The 13,749-nt window shown below is 43.6% G+C and overlaps 1 protein-coding gene across 3 annotated transcripts in view; it reads right to left on the bottom strand.

The window, feature by feature from the left end:
* The window catches only part of ARHGAP10 (Rho GTPase activating protein 10), an 849,665-nt gene that overhangs the window by 632,134 nt on the left and 203,782 nt on the right, over positions 1-13,749 (bottom strand). For all 3 annotated transcript variants that reach the window (XM_069242631.1, XM_069242629.1, XM_069242630.1), the window contains exon 2: positions 11,654-11,749. In XM_069242631.1, the coding sequence (XP_069098732.1) occupies positions 11,654-11,749 (96 nt within the window). The remainder of the gene's footprint in view (positions 1-11,653; positions 11,750-13,749) is intronic.

The raw sequence follows: 13,749 nt of genomic DNA, 5'->3' as shown, positions 1-13,749 counted from the left end.
ATGACTTAATAAACCAAACCCATGATCAGATCAGTTTTGTGTGCGGTAGACAATCACATATATTCGTAGGGCAATCAACCCGGTCGAAAGATATGCAAAAATATACTGTTGGGTCTCTTACCTCTTGATGTGGAGAAAGCCTTTGACTGGGTGGACTCGACTTTTATTTTATTTTTTACCTAAGGGGATCCTTCAGATGACTATGGGTCCTAACTATCAGAAGATGGCTGTAGCAAACAAACATCCAAAAGTGAGGAGCTCTCTTAATGGGGGGAGGCTATAGTGACCCTCACACCTGAAGAGAGATACCAGACAAGGATGCCCCTGGTATCTCTTACTTTCCACAACGAGTACAGGACCGTTTGCATGTATGATTTGAAATTCCTAAGGCATTGGAGGGATTTGATTTGGGCAAGATGAGCATACGATCATCTTATATGCAGATGGCGTTATTGTTGAAACAATTGTTGGACGTAAGATTTTAAAAAACACAGTGGAGCGAGGTGGTCCTTGAGGCTTCTCTTTCATTTAAAATGGGTGAAGGGCTATCTTAAATATTTTTAAGTTAAAACATTCCTACAAAACAGAAACGTTTTAAAGCTAACTATCTTCCACTGGTGGGCTTGATAAATAAGGACTTGATATGATGATCACCACTCTATATTTCCTGGCCAGGATGGATAACTGTTGCAAATATTAATGTTCTACACAGGTTTCTTTATCTTTTTCAAGCACTGCCCGTTCCCTTAAATAATAGAGCAAGGAAGCTAGCTAGCAAAATTAATTTGGAAAAAAGCTAAACAGTGACTTGCTACTTCCTTATTGCAGCAAACTAAATTGGGGGGCAGAGGGAAGGCACTTCCTGACCTATGTATTAGGAGGCACCTTAGCTTAGGGTTATTATGCAACGGTCTAGAGTAGAATCAGACATACCATGGGTGCCCATGGAACATGCAACAGGAAGGCCACAATGGGACATTATCTGGCTGGAAGCATGGAGTAAACTGTGAAATGCATACCTGAGCACACCATTGTCCGTAGGGACTTTGGCCTCAGGGAAACCGAACAATTAAGATATCTTCGATTGGGTCACGTGCTCCGTAGACATATTGCAGAAGGTGAGCAGTTGCCAGAATTTTCTCCCGTTGGAGGACAGAGTGCTCAGAGTCCATTCTGGAAAAGGGGATCGCAGTGATCTATAAGAAATTCGTCCATAATGCACCTGAATTACTCGGGAGTTTGAGGGAGGCATGGTCCACAGATCTGGGGGCTCTAGAAGATGAGGAATGGGAGGAGGCATTGAGGGAGCCCCGGGAGATTGCAATAAGGGTGCTCTTTCGACTGGTACAACTTCGAATACTCCATAGATCATACTATACTCGGACCCTTATACATAAAATAGGGAGATCGGAATCACCACTGTGCCTGAGGGACTGCTTTGAAGAGGGCACATTTTTTCATATTGTATGGGGGTGCCCCCTAATACAGGGATACTGGTCCAAACTAATTCAGGCGATGTCCCGGGTCGTGGCATTAGAGATCCCCCTTGAGGCTCATATATTATTGTTGGGGGTGCAGGGGGATGTTCCATGACCAAGGTATCAGGGGATATGGTTGAAACTAGCCTTGGGAATCTCGAACCATAATATAGCAAAGGCCTGGGGCAAGCAGGAGGTTCGTGGACTGACAGACTGGGAAGGGGGTTTAGATTGGTGCCAGAGGGCAGAGTGGGTGATTTATAAAGAGAGGGGCTGACCTACAGATTGGCAGAAGATCTGGGGAGTGTGGTTGGCCTACAGAGGCTTAGACTTGTTGGACACAAAGGTTGCAGGGGAGGGGGTGGTAAGGACAGGCTTCTCGGGTCAATATGTATAGTGTCCTGGCCGTGCAAGCGCCACTGCGACCACCTGGCAGGAGGCTGTGTCTTCTGCTTATGTTACTGTGTGGTGACGTATGCTGTATGCAATTAGTTGTCCTGCCATAGTTTTTTACCCTCTTTGTTTAATAAAAATAAAAAGAATTAAAAAAAGAATATAGAACTCAATTACAAACCAATGATGTATGGCTGGTACTACACCATAATGTACTTATAAATGCATTTACGCAAGTACTAACCAGAGATACTAAAGAGGATGTATTTACAAGGTATGGCTTCCCACATATGGTGAGATTTTCCAGTCGTAAGGATGTTTTGGAAAGACGCTGGGAGAACCTTGCACCATATGCTGGAATATCCCTTGCCTGGTTAACCAGCAGTTATGACCAAAGGGATCCAAGACTCAAAGCCATGGGTAGACAGGGATGCTATTTGGCTTTGCAATGTTTGAGAGCTGTGAAATGTATGATAGCTTAAAAAAAAAAAAAAAACAGAAAGACGCCCCCTGTAGCAAAAAGGTACACCACAAACAGATCATTGCTGCCCATGGAACACTCGACTTACAAGTTGCAAAACAAAGGAGTTGACTTTGGATGCAAATAGAGACTACTACTAGATGTGCTGAATAGTGGAATACCATGCACTGTGTTCACCACAGTGGAGAGCGATGGTAATGTTCGATAGTCAGGGACGCAAGATGCATTTTTGAGGGAGATATAAGGTTGTATATTTGTCAGACTGGTATATGATCTGAACCTACTCAGGTAAAGGGGAAATTTGTTAAAGGTTAAGGTCTGTAGATTGTTAATTGACGAGCATTGAAAATTCAAGAGAAAGAATATTGACAAAATCAGTGCATTGATCTCTACGACCAACATCTTCATCTCTCTATCATAATCAGATACAAACAGTGTCTGCCCATCCTTAAGGGTGGAGGAGCAACCTCCCACCCCCATCTTTTTAACCAACATAAAGAGTGTCTGTTAGGCTGAGGAAAGGTTAGCCTAACATGCACTCTTTATCTTCAGGTCAGACAGCCAGGTGCTATACATGCTGTAGGAAGTTGGCTCTGTATGCACTATTTCAAAGTAAGGAATAGTATGCACAGAGTCCAAGGGTTCCCCTTAGAGGTAAGATAGTGGCAAAAAGAGATAATTCTAATGCTCTATTTTGTGGTAGTGTGGTCGAGCAGTAGGCTTATCAAAGGAGTAGTGTTAAGCATTTGTTGTACACCCACAGGCAATAAATGAGGAACACACACTCAAAGACAATTCCAGGCCAATAGGTTTTTGTATAGAAAAATATATTTTCTTAAGTTATTTTAAGAACCATAGGTTCAAATTTTACATGTAATACTTTGAACGAACGGTATTGCAGGTAAGTACTTTAGGAACTTTGAATAATCACAATAGCATATATACTTTTCAAATAAAACACATATAGCTATTTTAAAACTAGACACAGTGCAATTTTCACAGTTCCTAGGGGGAGTAAGAGTTTGTTAGTTCTTGCAGGTAAGTAAACCACCTACGGGGTTCAAGTTTGGGTCCAAGGTAGCCCACCGTTGGGGGTTCAGAGCAACCCCAAAGTTACCACACCAGCAGCTCAGGGCCGGTCAGGTGCAGAGTTCAAAGTGGTGCCCAAAACACATAGGCTTCAATGGAGAAGGGGGTGCCCCGGTTCCAGTCTGCCAGCAGGTAAGTACCCGCGTCTTCGGAGGGCAGACCAGGGGGGTTTTGTAGAGCACCGGGGGGGACACAAGTTAGCACAGAAAGTACACCCTCAGCAGCACGGGGGCGGCCAGGTGCAGTGTGCAAAAACACGTCGGGTTTCCAATGGAAATCAATGGGAGACCAAGGGGTCTCTTTAGCGATGCAGGCAGGCAAGGGGGGGGCTCCTCGGGGTAGCCACCACCTGGGCAAGGGAGAGGGCCTCCTGGGGGTCACTCCTGCACTGGAGTTCCGATCTTTCAGGTCCTGGGGGCTGCGGGTGCAGAGTCTTTTCCAGGCGTCGGGATCTGGGAGTCAGGCAGTCGCGGTCAGGGGGAGCCTCGGGATTCCCTCTGCATGCGTCGCTGTGGGGTCTCAGGGGGGGCAACTCTGGCTACTCACAGTCTTGTAGTCGCCGGGGAGTCCTCCCTGAAGTGTTGTTTCTCCACAAGTCGAGCCGGGGACGTCGGGTGCAAAGTAGCAAGTCTCACGCTTACGGCGGGAAACGCAGTTGTCTTGAAGTTGCTTCTTTGGAAACAAAGTTGCAGTCTTTGGTGAACAGGGCCGCTGTTCTTGGGAGTTTCTTGGTCCTTCTAGAGCAGGGCAGTCCTCTGAGGATTCAGAGGTCGCTGGTCCCTGGGGAGAGCGTTGCTGGAGCAGTTTCTTCAGAAGGAGGGAGACAGGCCGGAAGACCTGGGGCCAAAGCAGTTGGTGTCTCCGTCTTCTCTGTAGAGTTTTTCAGCTTAGCAGTCCTCTTCTTCTTAGGTTGCAGGAATCTGCGTTCCTTGGTTCAGGGGAGCCCCTAAATACAGAATTTAGGGGTGCGTTTAGGTCAGGGAGGGCAGTAGCCAATGGCTACTGTCCTTGAGGGTGGCTACACCCTCTTTGTGCCTCCTCCCAAGGGGAGGGGGTCACATTCCTATCCCTATTGGGGGGATCCTCCATCTGCAAGATGGAGGATTCCTAAAAGTCAGAGTCACTTCAGCTCAGGTTGCCTTAGGGGCTGTCCTGACTGGCCAGTGACTCCTCCTTGTTTTTCTCATTATCTCCTCCGGCCTTGCTACCAAAAGTGGGGCCGTGGCGGAGGGGGCGGGCAACTCCACTAGCTGAAATGCCCTGTGGTGCTGTAACAAAGGGGGTGAGCCTCTGAGGCTCACCGCCAGGTGTTATAGCTCCTGCAAGGGGGAGGTGATAAGCATCTCCACCCAGTGCAGGCTTTGTTACTAGCCACAGAGTGACAAAGGCACTCTCCCCATGTGGCCAGCAACATGTCTCGAGTGTGGCAGGCTGCTAAAACCAGTCAGCCTACACAGGTAGTTGGTTAAGGTTTCAGGGGGCACCTCTAAGGTGCCCTCTGGGGTGTATGTTACAATAAAATGTACACTGGCATCAGTGTGCATTTATTGTGCTGAGAAGTTTGATACAAAATTTCCCAGTTTTCAGTGTAGCCATTATGGTGCTGTGGAGTTCGTGTTCTACAGACTCCCAGACCATATACTCTTATGGCTACCCTGCACTTACAATGTCTAAGGTTTGGCTTAGACACTGTAGGGGCACAGTGCTCATGCACTGGTGCCCTCACCTATGGTATAGTACACCCTGCCTTAGGGCTGTAAGGCCTGCTAGAGGGGTGACTTATCTATACTACATAGGCAGTGTGAGGTTGGCATGGCACCCTGAGGGGAGTGCCATGTCGACCTACTTGTTTTTTCCTCACCAGCACACACAAGCTGGAAAGCAGTGTGTTTGTGCTGAGTGAGGGGTCCCCAGGGTGGCATAAGACATGCTGCAGCCCTTAGAGATCTTCCCTGGCATCAGGGCCCTTGGTACCAGTGGTACCAGTTACAAGGGACTTACCTGGATGCCAGGGTGTGCCAATTGTGTAAACAAAAGTACACGTTAGGGAAAGAACACTGGTGCTGGGGCCTGGTTAGCAGGCCTCAGCACACTTTCAAATCAAAACATAGCATCAGCCAAGGCAAAAAGTCAGGGGGTAACCATGCCAAGGAGGCATTTCCTTACACATGCCCTAAATGTGCCTGGCTGCCTCAGCTGAACTTTGCCACATGTGACCTCTTGAGTCTGGCAAAGCACTTGGAGGACCTCCGCCTCATGATGATGGGGAATGTCAGTGATTGCCTGGGACCTGGACGCTTCAGTTTTAATGCCTGAAGTGCCTAGGGCTCTGTGTCTATCACTGACACCTCATCTTAGGGGTGGTGGGGTCAGCAACTCTTACTAAACCCCATCCCACTCTATGACAAGGTAGGGACTGCCACCTATTTACACTTCATTTCACCTTGTAGGTGTTCTCTTTACTACTTGGTATAATTTGCACCGGTACCAGCAATTTTGGGGACGTGAGGTCTAGTGAATTAAACCATAGTGCTGAAGTGAATTGTGCTTCAACTGGCAAATCAGTCACTATCACCATGTGGCCATAGGGTATTACAATAATCAACAGTAAAAATGTGAATTTACAAAGATTTTTCATTGATGTAATTACCTACTCGTAATCATACCACAAGTTCATAAAATAATTGGTGTCATGTATCTCAAATTAGTGCTGTTGTTTAGATGAGTGGAATTTAGCTACTTTTATAATTCACATATTGTAATAATGATATTTGGGAGTAAGTGATTGCTTTTGTTATTAAAAAGAATATTACTCCCTTATAATCTTCAATTGACATAAATGTATTGTGGATCATCATCCAATTAAAGATTCACAATGTGTAGCTCAGTTGGCCGAACAGTGTGAGCATCAATTCAAATAAGAGCACAGGTTATTATGATTTCCTTTGGAATTCAATCTAGTCTGAAGATACGGTCTGCTTGTTCAGTAGTCCATTGCTTCCCAGCTAGGTTCATACTATTAAAAAACTGCTACATTCATACACCTTGGCCAAAAAGAGTCTAGCCATTTGAAAAACCATCCTAATGTCTTTGCAGGCAAAAACTTGTGATGAATAATATGTGAGTAACCACTGCCAGGACAGGTGAAGGATGGTCAGAGACAGGCGAGTCTATTATAAAACTGATTGTGGCTTTATCCCATGCTAAAATAAAAACCTTGCTAGGCTTTTATTGGTGCTTTCTTTACAGTGTGGACATTTATTGGCCACCAAGAGCAGAAACTTAAAGATTATTGTGGATACTTGGATGCCTTTCGGTGTCAAAGGAAGAAATCGTACCAGTGGGTCAGAAGACTGCTAGGCTATAAGTATTCGAGTGAGTGTCTAGTTTTAGCATATATTTACAGGGCATTCTTATCAATCAGTGGATTAGGTTTTTCAGGGGTACCTCAGAAGCCATTTAGTATCAGAATTTATTATAGTATTTCCCACACAATTGTCACTATTTCCATTGAGCCTATAAAGTGACTGTTGGAAATTTGCCCTTTCAGCAGGGTGACCCTTGTTTTTTGCTGAAACATCTTTGTGGGCCATAGAACTCTGTGCACTTTAATCCTGCTAACTAGTAGTAAAGTACTTGCGCTACCCCTTTTCACATGTTGAAATTGGTATACACACATATTTAATGTAACTATACGTTCCTATTAGATGGTACAAAATGTATGCAGAGCCTGTAAGTCAACTGTCGTTGGTGAGCTGCAGCACCCATTGTGCCACCCACAGTAGTGGCCCAGCAAACCTATCTACAGGTCTACCACTTGTAGCCTGGCTGAGCAGTTTTAAACTGCTGATTAGATGGTCAAAATAAGAACTTTCTGACAAGTCAAAACCTTTCTTATAAATATGAATAAGTCACCTCTAAGTAGGCCTTATTGCTAATAAGAGCCGGTGCATGGTATTTAAAAGTAGGACAATGTAAAAGTTTACTGTTCGACATATTCTTACAGTGAAGAAGGTCCAAAAGTTATTTTCACTGTAGCAACTCTGGCTCCTCTATAGGAAAATAATGGGTTACGTTATGACATCTAATGATTCTAATTTCAGTTTGGAAACAGATAGAAAAATAATTCAAGGACCCTTTTTAATAGCTTGTCAAAATCGAACTTAAGTGGTAAAATTGAATGTTGTATAACTATTAACCCCCTGAGGGCCACGGACGCAATGGTTACGTCCGTGGCTGCGCCTCTCGGGCGCCACGGACGTAACCATTACATCCGATTACCGGCCCTCAGGGGAAGCGCTAGGCCGCCCACCCACCCCCGCAGGTCAGGGCTGGAAGGGGAATCGCTTCCCCTTCAACTCCCAACCCCCCTCACCCCCCTCTAGTGATGTCTGATGACATCAGCACGCAAGAGTGTGCTGACCTCATCAGAGGTCACCTCCCATCGCACTGGAAGCATGCTTCCAGCGCGATTGCGGAAGAGAAATGCTCAGTATTTCTCTTCCGATCGGGAGGAGGGGGCCAGCAGAGGCATGAAAGGAAAGGAAAGGCCTTTCCTTTCCTTTCATGTCTCTGCAAGCATTGCAGCAGAAATGCCCACTAGACACCAGGGATTTTTTTCTTTGAAATGGACATGGGGGAGCTAATAATTTTTTGGTCATTTCTGCCCCCCCCCCCCCCCGGCTGATTATAATTAAGCGGATCTGCACCCGGGGGGGAGGAGGGGGTCAGAAAACCCCTAGACACCAGGGATCATTTTTTTTTTTTTCTGTTATGTGTAGGGAGTGACCCCTTCAGCAAGGGTCGCTCCCTTGAGGGCCAAATTGTTTCTAAAATAATTAGGCCGAACTGCCCCCGGAGGGCAGAAACCACTAGACACCAGGGATATATATATCTATTTTTTCCATTTATGTGTGGGGAGCGACCCCTTAGGAAAGGGTCGCTCCCTGGGAGACCAAATAATTTTTAGGCAATTTCTGCCCCCGGGGGGCATAAAACCCCTAGACACCGGGGATTTTTTTTTTTTTATTACACTTACGTATAAGGGAACGGCCCCTTGGGCAAGGCCCGCTCCCTAGGAGGGGCAAATAATTTTTAAGCAAATTCTGCCCAAAACCCCTAGACACCAGGAATATATTTATATATATTTTTTTCCAATTTGTGTGTGGGGAGCGACCCATTAGGCAAGGTTCGCTCCCTGGGGGGCCAAATTGTTTTTAGGCCATTTCTGCCCCTCTGGGGGCAGATCGACCTAATATTATTACCCCAATCTGCCCCCAGGGGAGGCAGAAACCACTAGACACCAGGGAATTTGTTTTTTTTAATTACACTTAAGCACAAGGGGAGCAGCCCCTTGGGCAAGAGCCGCTCCCCAGGGGGCTAAATAATTTTTAGCCCATTTAAACCACTAGACATCAGGGAGTTTTTTTTTTTATTATTATCATTAGCATAAGGGGAGCGGCCCCTTGGGCAAGGGCCGCTCCCCGGGTGGGCAAAATATTTTAAGGCCATTTCTGCCCCCCCATAACATATACGTTTTTTTTTAATTCAAGTCTGCCTGTACCTGAAAGCTGGTAAGCTTGTGATTTTAGCACCACAAAACCTTTGTGGATGCCATTTTCAGGGAAAAAAACACAGCCTTCTTCTGCAGCCCTTTTTTCCGTTTTTTTAAAGAAAACTGAATATTTGCTGTATTTTGGATAATTTCTTGGTCTCCTTCAGGGGAACCAACAATGGCTGGGTACCTCTAAAATCCCTAGGATGTTCGAAAAAAAGGACGCACATTTGGCGAGGGTAGCTTGTGTGGACAAAAAGTTATGAGGGCCTAAGCGCAAACTGCCCCAACTAGGCAAAAAAAGGCTTGGCACCTGAGGGGAAAAAGGCCTGGCAGGGAACGGGTTAAGATAAAGGTACTTTTAGAGAGTTACCTTTTCCCTGTCTGGAGTTACTGGAAGCCTATCTGAATTCTGCTCTCCTACTTCTGCCAACCAATAATTAGCATTTGAATAGGTGTCAATGAGGTGTGAACTTGGGCCCAGGACAAGGACAAAAGGCCGTGGGTGCAAGGAGGTGGTGTTGTACTCTTGACTGGATGGCCTGTAGGGTGTGCCCAGGAACTTGATTAACTTCAAAGGGTCCTACCCTGTCACAAGCAGATGTAGTTAACACCCAGGCCTGCACCCTTCTTTTGTTTCCGCAGCCAGACTGGCCCCAATCACAGCGGCCTCTTGTTGACATCAGAATGTCAAATCCTACTGTAGTGTCAACACCTGCTTGACAGGTCTGATGGGGTTTACATATCACACTCTGGACACACTTCCAGGGGCGAGAGCTGGATGTTAAAACAATTCTTGTTTAGCTGCTGTCTGGTGGCGGATAAACACTGCTTTGTTCTACCAGACTTCTGCCTCTTGTTTTCTTGGGGGTACAGATACTGCCTCAAACTGGATTTTAGTGTTCGATGTAGGAGGACACTAGGATTATCATAGTACACTCCTCACACACACTCCTAACCCTCAGAACCCAAGTTTAGTGCGGTTGAAGACTGCAGCTATCTTGAAAATGCCCAAAGTGAGTGGGGTTAGTTCCAGGAAGCTTTATCCAGTTGGTTAGAGTGTGCCCAAAGGTCACTCCCACCCACTAGCTTGTGCCGGGGAGAAATGTGACGTCTCCAGGCACCCACTTCGAACACTTTTGGACCTAAGGAAGATCTGAAGGAGACTAAACCTGCCATCTGCATTCTCAGGAAAAGCCTGGGAGGACTCTCTCTACACCCAAGATAAAGAAATGGACTCCAAAGGTCATAATACTGACCTCCTATTAAAGCTACAAGGATACAACAAGCTACAAGAGGTCTTTCCTGACACTCAGTGAGTTTCTAAGTGACTCCCCATAGGTCATTGGGGGGCTTTAGAAATGTACACTTGGCCTGGAACTTAAAACCTAAAGTCTTTGACCAATGCAAACCTGGTTAGTGTAACTAACCCCGCACTCCATTGCAGGTCAGTATGAAATTGTACTAGGTCTCGGTCTACTGTGACTACAGACTATCCTTAGCACTCTGTGCTTCTTTGTGCTATTTTGTCTTAAAACTTTAAAAAAAAGAAATCATATCTTTAGTTCCCCTGACAGGATTTTCGTCATTTTGTTTATTAAATTGTACTCTATTATTCTAATTCAGTTTGGGATTTTTATGGTTTTGCATTTCATCTATTTTACTGCTTTGATACTCTTTAAATCCTTTACACATTGTCTTCAAGTTAGGCCTGTCTAATCTGTGCCATAGCTGCCAGTGGGTTGAGCTCTGGTTTATTTAGTGACCTTAGTGGTTCATCCTTCATCCTGACAAAGGTTGTGATTATTACCTGAGGTAGGTACTTATCCTCCTCAATTAATAACAGAGTTTGGTATAGGCTTCTTATGGTGACCATCTCTATCATTCAACAAACAGTGCAACTGGATTTGATGCAAGATATTAAACAAGTTTGAGATAAATACTAGAAGAAAATGATCAGGTATAACTACCTTTTTCCTACAATGATATCTTTGGTAGTAACTGTGCAAATTACATACTGTTTTGGCAGCAGACACTGCTTTGTGCTGGAGGAGATTACATTTTAGCAAGCATACAAGCTCTTTTAGAACTCTCCAAAATCACAGTAAATTTCCTTTTAAATGGAGAACAATTTTATGGAATCAGTCAAATCAGTCTATTCTTTAACAACATCTCTGATTGGAGAGAATAACTCAAGAGATGGCTAAGCTTATTATCCGCTAAAAACATGTTTGCAACTATGACGCCTTGCATTTAATGTAAAGTACACTTACTTTTATTTCAAGATCTTGCTTTAGATTAAATAATGTCACTATTGCTCACTTAAATAGAAATGTTGTGCTCCACTTCCCAAAAATGGAAACGTTTACATCCGAATTCCTGAATAATTTCTAAAACTAGGCTAAAAGAATATTCAGCAAATGTTTATGAAATCTGGATTCTAAAGCATGTTTATATTAAAATATAGCAAATGGAAAGGTGTGTTTTGAAGCCAAAAAGGAACAGACGTATACATCAATAACTGGCTCTTCAATGGTGAAGCATAAATTCAGCTAAGGTTGGGGAATATGTAGGAAAAAAAGTGCTTCTCAGCCCAAAAGACATAGTTCACTGTATCCTTTAATAAGGGTCCGTTTTTATAGATTCATTCATACGCACCTATACATCTTTCATCATCTGTTTCAGCATCACCAATAAATTCAAATTTAAATTCTTGAAGTGAATGTGCAAACCGCCTTTGGGCAGCAGATAGATCTGTAAAGAAAAAAGTGGAAGTTTTATTCAATGCTACTATAAGTCACATATATCATCACTTCTAATAATAGAATGTAAGGACTGATAAGGTATGAAAAGGAAGAATTAGTCTTGATTCCAGGAAACAGTGACCGGTTGTCTCTTATAACACTCAATACTACAAACGTACTCAAAGAAGCAAGGTTATTGGTTATATATTAACACACTTCCATAAGCACCTTTGGTTGTCCTTCTAGCAGCAGTCCTGAATCTGGTGCCCAACTCGTTTCCACTTTCATGAAGAATTAACTATTTTGCTGCTGTTTAATAATGCTTAATACTTTTATGATCAGACACTATTATCAAATTAGAAGCAATTCCTATAGTTTGGCAAACCCTATAGCCACCTTTGGTTTCATCTTTGAGCATAATACCGTCAGCGTCAGTGGCCATGCAGCACAGATTTTGTTGAAATTTTAGACTATCTATATGCAGGCTAATTATGTAGGCCAGCTAGTTGATGTCCCATTTTAAGTGTTTACCCGATGTTTTAAGATAGTAAAGCTACAGTAACAAGCAATAACACACAGAAATCGCGACTGCCCTTGGCGAGCAGCTGCCATTTAATAAAATTCCATGGTCTTTCAACTTGGTGGAAAGATGATCCTCCAACACCCAAATGAAGGCCCTCTAATTAAATAAAGTAGACCAAAATATGAGGAAAATTCCACAAAATACTGCAACATTTGTAATGTTTTTCAGGTTTATTTTTCAAACCAGAAATTTGGCATAATGGCCACAAAGATAGTTATTTATCAAGATAATTATAAATGACAGATGCACACATTCAAAATTATGCCCCATTTGCGTCGTTCAAAATATGATTGATATCCCAACTGACCATAACATAAGGAGGGAACATACTTGTCAGTCCTCAAATAATAACAACTGGCACATAAAAAGGAAACTTTTGAGCCATCACTTCAAAACACATAAGGCTGTCAGATAATGTCATCTTGTGGTATCCTGGAAGTGTTTCTCCAGCCAAGGAGAGGATCATAGAAGAGAATTTATTAAGTGAAAAAAGAGAGAGGTTAAAGTTCGAAACACGGAAAAACCTGAATCATATCCACTGGACAAAGGGTTTAGTTTCTGCTCTAGGATGCCACACGAGTGATCACAGTTGTCACATGCCAACCAATATGGAGCAAAGTAAATCAGGCCAGTGAAGTTGGAATGCTTGTTGAGAAGCACAACCTTTTCTCCTACCCTGGCTAATTTGGTGTTGCATTCTCTATATGAAAACACAAAAACAAACACTTCCTACCAAGAAGCAATACTTTATACGGCACAGGTGGCCTTCAAGAGGTTGCACAGCTTCTGCGCATGCATGTTACCATCTGGGTTACTGAACCCATTATGATTATGTTGTTTAAGTGTAAACACACACACACAGCACTCTGCTGTACAGTTGGCTAGGTGTGTGTTATGTAGATTCCCCTAAGTATGCAGAAAAACCCAAATGCCTTCCATCAAACAGTAATAAATGATATGCACAGGTGACCTCGATTGCGACAGACACATTAGGTAGAACTCGCTATACATTCAACACTGTACATACATACCATGATCTTGGTTACCATGGTACCCAACAGAAAGTGCTTATATCACTCATCTATTTTCTCTACACAGCATCTCTTAAACCAACTTTAAAATGTACCTTTTGCAAATAGTTAATGAGAAAAAGGGTTGTGTATGTTTCTGTAGAAACGCATGCTTAAAGAAAGTGGTTCTGACATTTTTCCTCTAAACTGGTTTTCATCAGTTTGAAAACAACAATCTACAGATAATCATTATTGATTTATAAGTCATTGGTTTTGAGGGTTTGTCTTACTCTCAACCCCTCCCCCGCCATTTTACTCTGACACATTTTCACATTCTTTTTTTTATTTGTATTTGTTTTTATTACAAAAGCACAAAGTGAAGACAGCCATTACATTACACATGCCACCTATCTGGTT

Source organism: Pleurodeles waltl, chromosome 1_2 (genome assembly GCF_031143425.1).
Source record: "Pleurodeles waltl isolate 20211129_DDA chromosome 1_2, aPleWal1.hap1.20221129, whole genome shotgun sequence".
NCBI lineage: Eukaryota > Metazoa > Chordata > Amphibia > Caudata > Salamandridae > Pleurodeles > Pleurodeles waltl.
The sequence above is the reverse complement of the archived record's forward strand: the minus strand, read 5'-3'. Positions and strand labels throughout refer to the sequence as shown.